The sequence below is a fragment of the Primulina huaijiensis genome, chromosome 3, assembly GCF_012295235.1.
Source record: "Primulina huaijiensis isolate GDHJ02 chromosome 3, ASM1229523v2, whole genome shotgun sequence".
NCBI lineage: Eukaryota > Viridiplantae > Streptophyta > Magnoliopsida > Lamiales > Gesneriaceae > Primulina > Primulina huaijiensis.
Genome location: NC_133308.1, coordinates 23111156 through 23121764, shown reverse-complemented (window position 1 = coordinate 23121764; position 10609 = coordinate 23111156). Strand labels below are relative to the sequence as shown.

The 10609-nt window shown below is 35.6% G+C and overlaps 1 protein-coding gene across 1 annotated transcript; it reads left to right on the top strand.

Moving 5' to 3' along the window:
• The first annotated feature begins 1129 nt into the window (after positions 1–1129).
• Positions 1130–5026, top strand: LOC140973834 (uncharacterized). The gene is made up of 2 exons (XM_073436923.1): positions 1130–4059; positions 4470–5026. Exons 1-2 carry the CDS (start codon positions 1389–1391, stop codon positions 4880–4882), a joined length of 3084 nt encoding a protein of 1027 aa, XP_073293024.1. The 5' UTR covers positions 1130–1388; the 3' UTR covers positions 4883–5026.
• The last annotated feature ends 5583 nt before the right edge of the window (positions 5027–10609 follow it).

Below are 10609 nucleotides of genomic sequence, written 5' to 3'. Positions count from 1 at the left end.
AGTTGCAGTGCTCCGTGGACGAGCCTATATTGGGTGAACCACGTAAATCTTTGTGTTCTTGTTGATTATTTTATTCCGCATTTTTGGGTACTATATTATCATCGTGGTCGGCATCGCTTCGGGGGTGTAATTTCCCAACAGATAATCCGCCAGACATGTGTACTAAAGTCATTCCAAGCACAAAATTCAACAAGTGCTTGGAAATGGTACAAGTAACTTGTCATGACCAGCCCTAGGAGAGGGGCAAATGGAGATGCTACTATGAAAGGAAGTTGAATTGATGTCAAGGAGGATATTTGTGATTTAAGTGTCACCAATCTAAGCCAAAGTCAGTGAGATGAAGTTTACTTAATCTGGACAAATAACTTGGAGTTAGCGGTTAGTTGGAGCAAATGTCAAGAAAAAGAGCAAATGTCAAGAAAAAATTGGACGTTCTTGAAATAATCAAAGAATCACAAGAAGTCAAGCAGAGAAAGAAGATGATTCAGTCCTATAATTTTCGTTCTCTTGTAATTTATTCGAGATTGTTGTACTTTGTTTCCTGTTTCTCACACTATGGTCTTTTATCGTTTTCATTAATAGCACACCTGGAGCAGTAGTTCTTATTTTTCTGGGAAAAGTAAAGAAAAAAGGGTATGAAAAGAGGGGAAGAGAATAATGAATATTCTTTCGAGAATAAGAGAACGAAGGGTGGGAAATAGTAAATTTGTAAATAGTTTCTTGGATCCTCCAACAAGGATTGCCCTTATTGTGCTATATATCGAATTGCTGCTGGGTGCTGGCTGGCCCAAACATAATAAAGCAAACAAGGAATGATGAAAAGTAGGCAAGGAGCAAGAAAAAAAAATAAACAATAGAAAAAGTGGAATGCAATCCAAGATAACCAAAAGCATTGTTGGAGAGGAGACAAAGGTAGAATACATACATAGAAAAAGGAAACACTTGCCATGAGATAAACATTTTATAATAATCTAAGATCGAATTTTTTTTTCCTCTGATAATGAGAGTCTAATGTAGGATAACGATGATGTTATCAAACATAGAATAAGCTCAACTTTTATTCACATATAATGGTCCATACTACTTGTGGAAAGTAATTTAGCCTGAGAGTTGTAAATATAAATACAATAAATGGGTAATATAGAAGAAGAAGCAATAGTTCTGTGTTTTTCCATTTCCCTTTCTCTTTTTCCTATTTCTCTCCCTTCATGCCAAAGAACACACACTCACACACCCCATTGAGTGAAACTAATCATCATGAAAAATCCTCTCCATCTTGCACTCCAAAAAAGCAAATTCAACCATCAAAATCTTCCCCACCTTAAATTTACTTCACTCCACACAATTCCTTTCTCACCAATTTCCACCATTGCAAAATCCTCCAAAAAATGAGCCTCTCCCCACTATTCCTTAGTTTCAATTTCTCCATTTTCTTGATTCTTGTTACAGCATCAGTGTTCTCCTCCTCCGCCGCCGTTGCCGCAGCGGCGCCGCCTCAGCTTCTCTCTCTTCTTGCGATAAAATCATCCCTTAAAGACCCTTCAAACACATTCCGTGATTGGGATCCGGAAACGGCGTTTTCCAGGCCTGGTTCACTGCCCGTTTGGTGTTCCTGGTCTGGGATCAAATGTGACCAAAAGACAGGCCAGGTAACAACCTTGGACCTGTCGGGGCGTAATCTCTCTGGCATAATTCCTTCGGAAATCAGATATTTGTCCCATTTGCATCATTTAAATTTGAGTAGGAATTCTCTTGATGGACCCTTCGAAGATTCCATTTTTGAACTGCCGAATCTCAGGACTCTGGACATCAATCACAATTACTTTAATTCGAGTTTCCCTCCTGGGATTTCGAAACTCAAGTCTCTCACATTTTTCAATGCTTATAGCAATAATTTCTCCGGCACTTTGCCGGAGGAAATTATTTACCTCAAGAATCTCGAGTACCTGAACCTCGGTGGAAGCTACTTTGAAGGTGAAATCCCGACGGCTTACGGCAGATTCTTGAATCTGAAGTCTCTGTACTTGCATGGGAATTCACTTACAGGTTCAATTCCGGCTGCGTTGAGTTTCTTGAATCGACTTGAACATATAGAATTGGGATACAATGCGTACTCTGGAGGGATACCGGCACAGTTTTCAAGCCTGTCAAATTTAGTCTATCTTGATATCTCATCAACCAATTTATCAGGCAATGTTCCAGCTGAATTAGGCAGCTTGACAAATCTTGAAAATATTTTGCTTTTCAAGAATCATCTATCAGGGTCGATTCCGGCGAGCTGGGCCGGATTAGTATCCTTAAAGGTTCTTGATTTATCAGATAACAACCTCACAGGCGAAATACCTAGAGGATTTTCAGATTTGAAAGAGCTAAACAGGCTATCGTTGATGGACAACAAGCTGACAGGTGAAATTCCAGGAGGGATTGGTGAGCTTCCCAATTTGGAAATTTTGTATATCTGGAACAATTCTTTTTCAGGGATGTTACCTCAAACACTCGGCTCGAATGGGAAGTTGCAACAACTCGATGTCTCCTCGAATTCACTGTCCGGTCCTATCCCACCAAAACTTTGCCTCGGCAACATGCTGATAAAGCTCATTCTGTTTGCCAACCAGTTTATTGGTGAAATCCCTCCATCTTTAGCAAATTGCACGGCTTTAACAAGAGTGAGGATTCAAAACAACAGGCTCAACGGGTCGATCCCAATTGGATTTGGCTCTCTGCCAAACCTCACTTACTTGGATTTAAGCGATAACGACCTATCTGGTCCAATCCCGAAAAATTTTGGCAATGCTTTAAGAATGGAGTCCTTGAACATATCAGAGAATTCTTTCAATTCCGAGCTGCCTGATAACATATGGAAAGCACCGAGTTTACAGATTTTCTTGGCAAGCTCTGCTAATCTCAACGGGAAAATCCCTGATTTTATCGGGTGTTTGGGATTTTACAGGATCGAGCTTGATGGAAATAATTTCAGTGGCAGCATTCCATGGGATATTGGCCATTGTGAGAAGCTAGTTACCCTAAATTTACGCCAAAATTCCCTGACAGGAATTATTCCATGGGAGATTTCAGCACTCCCGTCCATAACAGCCGTCGATTTGTCCCATAATTTTCTTACAGGGACGATTCCCTCTAATTTCAACAACTGCAGCACATTGGAGAATTTCAATGTATCATACAATCAGCTCACAGGTTCTGTTCCGTCATCAGGATTACTATTTTCATCCCTTCACCCATCATCATTCGCTGGAAATGAAGGGCTCTGCGGTGAAATTCTCAAGAAACCTTGCCGGGAAGATGGGTTCGAAGCCGGAGCGGTGGAAATCCACCGCGAGCCAAAGAGAACCGCCGGCGCCATTGTATGGATTATTGCCACCGCATTTGGTGTTGGCTTGTTCATACTTATCGCCGGAAGTAGGTGTTTCCAGGCCAAATACGGCCGGAAATTCTCAGATGGTCGAGAAGTCGGGCCGTGGAAGCTGACTGCTTTCCAACGGCTGAATTACACGGCCGATGAAGTACTTGAGTGCATAAACATGACAGATAAGATAATCGGGATGGGGTCCACAGGTACCGTCTACAAGGCCGAGATGCCAGGTGGCGAGATCATAGCCGTCAAGAAGCTATTGGGGAAGCACAAGGATACCATCAGGAGGAGAAGAGGGGTGTTAGCAGAGGTCGATGTCTTAGGCAATGTAAGACATCGCAATATCGTAAGGCTATTGGGTTGTTGCACTAACAATCAATCTACCATGTTGTTGTACGAGTACATGCCTAACGGGAGCCTAGACGACTTGTTACATGGGAAGGATAAGTGTGACAATTTCGCTGCCGATTGGGTCACAAGGTATAACATTGCTTTAGGAGTTGCACAAGGGATATGTTATCTTCATCACGACTGCGATCCGGTGATCGTTCATCGTGACTTGAAGCCGAGTAATATACTTCTGGATGTCGAGATGGAGGCTAGGGTGGCCGACTTCGGAGTGGCCAAGTTGATCCAGAACGACGAATCGATGTCGGTCATTGCTGGATCATATGGTTACATTGCACCAGGTTAGGTTCAAGAATCTCCATCTTCAATCATTTTATATCTAAATTTTTGTTTCAATCATACATGTTTATTAGAAAATAGTATATTCTTGAGAAAACGAAACCCACCCTTTCAATATTTTCTGGGTCCTGTGGTTGACGTTCCTATTTCGATCGGGTTCGCTTCTTTACTTTATTTATTTATTTATTTATCTTTTTGGCGGGCTAGGAACTGGGTTGTCCACTATTAGGCGTGAACTCTTCTTTTTCCCTTTAGTTTTAACTTTTATTCGATTACTGAGGACCCACCATGAATTTCTCTAACTTGTTCTCAAAATAAAGATACAATTTGGTTCTTGACTAATCCTTCTATATTATTTTATCAATTCTTATGCCATAATTTTTTAAAATTTTGTGCTTTTATTTTTTGGCAGAATATGCTTACACTTTACAAGTAGATGAGAAGAGTGATATCTACAGTTACGGAGTGGTACTAATGGAAATCTTAACTGGAAAAAAATCAGTCGACGCACAGTTCGGGGAGGGAAATAGTATAGTGGACTGGGTGAGGTCCAAGATCAAGATGAAAGATAGTATGATCGATATGTTAGATAAAAATGCAGGTGCATCCTGTAGTTCTGTGAGGGAAGAAATGATATTAGTCCTTAGGATCGCATTACTATGCACGAGCCGGAATCCAGCTGACCGGCCCTCCATGAGGGATGTCATATCTATGTTGCATGAAGCCAAGCCTAACCGGAAATTGCCTCGGAGCGGGGACTGTGTGAGTGGTGACGTGGTGTTGGATTTTCCCGAGCCGCAAAAACCAGTACTTGTGGAATGTTAAATATATTTTAAATTTTTTTTAAATTTTTATTACGTTACTTGGAGATTGTGGGGATTGGTATAGAAGAAGTGATTTTCTTGTCTGATTTTTGCTCGAGTCTCTTTCTTTTTGTATATTGTTGTACTAATAGTAACCTGGATTTTTGGAATTTTATTCCAAAAGTAAGTGTCTAATACGGCCCTACGATATGGACTCACCGTTACTTTTTTTTAACGTATATTATTATCCAAAAGAAATGATAAGCTATAGGGAATTTGAAACAACCGTATCAAAAGTATTCAGTGATAACATAATATAAATTGAGTAGGTCTCTTGTGAGACGGTCTCACGAATCTTTATCTGTGATACGGGTAACTTTTACCGATATTCACAATAAAAAGTAATACTCTTAACATAAAAAGTAATGTTTTTTCATGGATAACCCAAATAAGATATCTGTCTCACAAAATACGATTTTTGAGACTGTTTCACACAAGTTTTTGTCATATAAATTAGTATCCTTTCGAATATAATACACATTAAGTTTCTATATGTAAAAATTATAGAGATTATGATAAAATTTAAAATTGTTAAAAAATGATATTTTTATAATAATTTTTATGTTATGAATGATGTCATAATTTAAAATTTCAAAAAATATAGTTAAAGACAAAAAAAAAATTTACTTATAAAAAACTATGAAGACTTATAATTTGAAGCAATTAAATTTTATTAAGAATTCAACAACAAAATATTAAAAATTCAAATGAATTAATAAAACTACAATACCTTCCTATATTTAGTAGGTGCATGTATGTATCTATAATAATAAGTAATACTTTTGACATGAAAAATAATATTTTTTTATAAATAATTCAAATATAAGATATTTGTCACAAAATTGACTCGTAAGACTCTCGCAAAAATTCGTGTGTGGTACATCATTCTTGGTCTTTTGCTAATTTGGGCCGCTTGATAGCCTATATGGCAACTGGACCGAAAGACGATATGGATCAAGAAAATATAGAAATATAGAATCTATTTATATACACATAAAATACAAGCGATTTATTTTAATTTGGAAATTTTATTTTATTTTGGTAAAATCTTTGATTAAACCTAATAACCTGATTTTTAAAATTAAAATAATATTATTAATTTTTTTCTAAATATTTTTATTAGGACATACAATTGGAAGGTGGGCTATATAGTTGAAATATCACAAAATTATAATAAAATTTTATCGAGTCATAGAAATTGAAGTAAAAATAGTTTGGTTTTTAATAAATAATATCCTATATGGAATATAATCATAACCTTATTTTTCATTTTTTGGAGGTAAAATTTTTAGGTTAACTCTTCGCTTCATTTTATTTGGTTTTGATTAAAAAAAATTTAGGTTAGCACTGTTTATTAAAAAAAATTGATTAATTTGATTTTGTCAATTAGGTTTAGATGGTCCGGGACCAAAGGCTTACTTGCAAGTTTTTTTTATTTTTTTTTATTTTTTTATTTTTATTTTTTAATTCTGGTCAATTATTTATTTAAAAAACATTTGAAAATGTCATTTCTTGAATAAATATTTGACAAAATTATTTTACAAATTTCTCCCTGAATTATATACATATATTTGTGTGTGACGGATTGTTTACAAATCAAGATGGACAAAGAATATCTGAATTAAATATTTCTTCTCAATTTTTAATTTATTTTCTATATAAAATGATAGTATATAGTTATTCTTCTTAAATAAATATAAAAATTTCTTGCTAGCTTGCTTTAACATGTCTAAAGCCATTGTGAAATGAGATTTTTTGGTTATATATGTTGTGAAAAAGTAAAAATTTACGGTAAAAAGTAAAAATCTAAACTGTCAAAATTTACCAAACAACACACTTTATAATATTTTTCTCTCTACTCAATTGTGTTTTTCTTCACAAATGAGAGATCTATTTATAGAAATTTTTTACAAATAATCCAAAATTAAATTACATCATTACTTTCATCATCACACACAAATTTCAATGTTCAACACCTAATTTTACCTAATTTTCAACATTCAAATATTCAACATTCAAATATTCAATATACACATTTTAAATATTATTTTTTAATACTTTCCCTTGTGATGATGATCACAATGATTGTCTTCATTACGTGTTTTTATACTGTCTCGTTAAAAACCTTACTTGGAAAAACTCATTGGGATAAAAACCATAGTAAGGGAAAAAGAGTGCAGTCACGTAAACTCCCCCTCATGTTGACACGAACAATTCTTCACAAATTTCGTAGATTGCGCATCCCAATATTATATATGTGCTTTCTGAATATTGTCGTAGGAAGTGCCTTTGTGAAGAGATCTGATGAGTTTTCACTTGATTGAATGTGACGAACATCAATACATTTATTCTTCTCAAGCTCCTTGGTGAATGCGAAGAACTTAGGAGGAATATGTTTAGTTCTGTCGCTTTTTATGTATCCTTCTTTCATTTGAGCAACACATGCAGCATTATCTTCATATAGTATCACAGGCTTCTCGTCGAATGATAATCCGCATGAGATTTGGATATGTTGAGTCATTGATTTTAACCACACACATTCACGGCTTGCTTCATGTAGTGCAATAATCTCGGCATGATTTGATGAAGTTGTTACAAGTGTTTGTTTCTGTGAACGCCAAGAAATTGCAGTGCCTCCACGAGTAAATACATATCCAGTTTGAGAACGTGCTTTGTGTGGATCAGATAAGTATCCAGCATCGGCATAACCAATTATACTTGGATTAGCATCTTTTGAATACAAAAGTCCCAAGTCTGTCGTTCCTCGTAGATAACGGAATATATGTTTAATTCCGTTCCAATGTCTCTTTGTTGGATATGTGCTAAATCTTGCCAATAAATTTACGGCAAAAGATATATCAGGCCTTGTACAATTTGTAAGATACATAAGGGCACCGATAGCACTTAGATATGGTACTTCTGGACCAAGAATATCTTCATCATCTTCACATGGACGGAATGGATCCTTTTCTATGTTTAATGATCTAACAACCATTGGAGTACTTAAAGGATTTGATTTGTCCATATTAAAACGTTTAAGGATCTTTTCTGTATAATTTGTCTGGTGAACAAATATTCCACATTCTTTTTGTTCAATTTGTAAACCCAGACAATACTTGGTTTTTCCAAGATCCTTCATTTCAAATTCTTCTTTCAAGTATGACACAACTTCTTGAATTTCCTTATTTGTTCCAATGATGTTTAAATCATCAACATATACAGCAATAATTACGCATCCGGATGTTGTTTTCTTAATGAAAACACAAGGGCATATTGAATTATTTACATATCCCTTTTTCATCAAGTGATCACTTAGCCTATTATACCACATTCTGCCGGATTGCTTCAACCCATATAATGATCTTAGTAATTTCACAGAATAACATTCTCTGGGTTTTGAACTTTGTGCTTCAGGCATCTTAAATCCTTCAGGGATTTTCATATATATATTACTATCAAGTGATCCATATAAGTAGGCTGTAACAACATCCATAAGACGCATTTCTAAATTTTCAGATACTGCCAAGCTAATCAAATACCGAAACGTAATTGCATCCATCACAGGAGAATACGTTTCTTCATAATCAATTCCAGGCCTTTGAGAAAAACCTTGTGCAACAAGTCGAGCTTTATATCTTACTATTTCATTTTTCTCATTTCGCTTTCGAATAAAAACCCATTTGTATCCAACAGGTTTTACACCTTCAGGTGTAAGGACTATAGGTCCAAAAACATTACGTTTATTTAGCGAATCCAATTCAACCTGGATGGCATCTTTCCATTTTATCCAATCCTGCCGATTTTTACATTCACCAAAAGATTTTGGTTCATGATCTTCATTATCATTTATGATGTCGATTGCCACATTATAAGAAAATATATCATCAATTTCTTCTATATCTTTTCGGTTCCATATTTTTCCAGTATTAATATAATTGATAGAGATTTCATGATTCTCGTCAGTTTGTGGTTCTGACAAAACATTTTCATCATCATGTGTTTCTTCAGGAACATCATTCTCTATTTTGTGATCATTATGTGTTTCTTCAGGAACATCATTCTCTATTTTGTGATCATTGTGTTTCTCTATGAATTTTCTTTTTCGAGGATTTTTATCCTTGGAACCAACTGGCCTTCCACGCTTCAGGCGTTTAATGACATCATGACTATCTTCAATTTGTTTCTTCGGAATTTCAATTCGAGCAGGGGCATTTGCAGCATGTATATATGATTTAGTTACCCCTTTTGTGTCTGCAAATGCATCTGGTATTTGATTTGCTATTCTTTGCAAGTGCACAATTTGCTGTACATCTTTTTCACATTGTTTTGTTCTTGGATCCAGATGTAACAATGATGATACATACCATGTAATTTCTTTTTCGGTATGTTTCTGTTCTCCCCCTAACATTGGGAAGATTTCCTCATTAAAATGACAATCAGCAAAACGTGCTGTGAACACGTCGCCTGTCTGTGGTTCAAGATATCGAATGATCGATGGACTATCATAACCAATATAAATTCCAATCTTTCTTTGAGGTCCCATTTTCTTTCGTTGAGGTGGTGCAATAGGCACATACACCATACATCCAAAAATTCTCAGATGAGAAATGTCTGGTTCTTTACCAAATGCAAGCTGCAATGGGGAGTATTTATGATATGCACTTGGTCTGATGCGAATTAATGAAGCAGCATGTAAAATTGCATGTCCCCATATAGAAATAGGGAGCTTTGTTTTCATAATCATTGGTCTAGCAATCATTTGCAGACGTTTAATCAATGATTCAGCCAATCCATTTTGAGTATGTACATGAGCAACAGGATGCTCAACAATGATTCCCATAGACATACAATAATCATTGAAAGTCTGGGAAGTAAATTCACCAGCATTATCAAGTCTAATTTTCTTGATTGTATAATCGGGAAATTGATTCCTCAATTTTATTATTTGAGCAAGTAATCTTGCAAATGCAACATTTCGAGTTGACAATAAACATACATGTGACCATCTGCTGGAGGCATCAATCAATACCATAAAGTATCTGAATGGTCCACATGGTGGATGGATTGGTCCACAAATATCACCCTGAATACGTTCAAGAAACATTGGTGATTCAGTTTGGATTTTGGCTGGTGATGGTCTTATAATAAGTTTTCCAAGAGAACATGCTTTACATTGAAACTTATTATTCTGAAAGATCTTCTGGTCTTTCAATGGATGACCATGTGTATTTTCTATAATTCTTCGCATCATTGTTGAACCAGGATGTCCTAATCGATCATGCCAATTGGTTAATATTGAAGAATTATCAATTACCATGTTTGATTCAATGGGACGTATATGTGTATAATGCAATCCAGTAGGGAGCATTGGTAGTTTTTCAATCACATATTTCTTTCCTGATTTATATGTGGTAAGACACATATATTTCTCATTCCCTTCATTCATTGTTTGAGTATCATACCCATGGGAATATATATCATTAAAACTCAACAAATTTCTTTTCGATTGTGGTGAATATAAAGCATCATTGATCAAAAATTTTGTACCATTAGGTAACAAAAATTGTGCTTTACCACATCCTTTAATCAAGTCTACAGGACCTGATATTGTATTCACCGTTGTTTTTGTTGGTTTTAGTTCCAAGAAATATCTTTTATCTCGGAGGATAGTGTGCGTTGTACCACTATC

What these genes read in the sequence shown, in the direction of transcription:
- LOC140973834 (XM_073436923.1), top strand. Translation starts at nt 1,389, where the DNA reads ATGAGCCTCTCCCCACTATTCCTTAGTTTCAATTTCTCCATTTTCTTG. An exon ending in ATATGGTTACATTGCACCAG is followed by an intron (nt 4,060 to 4,469) that starts GTTAGGTTCAAG and finishes ATTTTTTGGCAG; the next exon opens with AATATGCTTACACTTTACAA.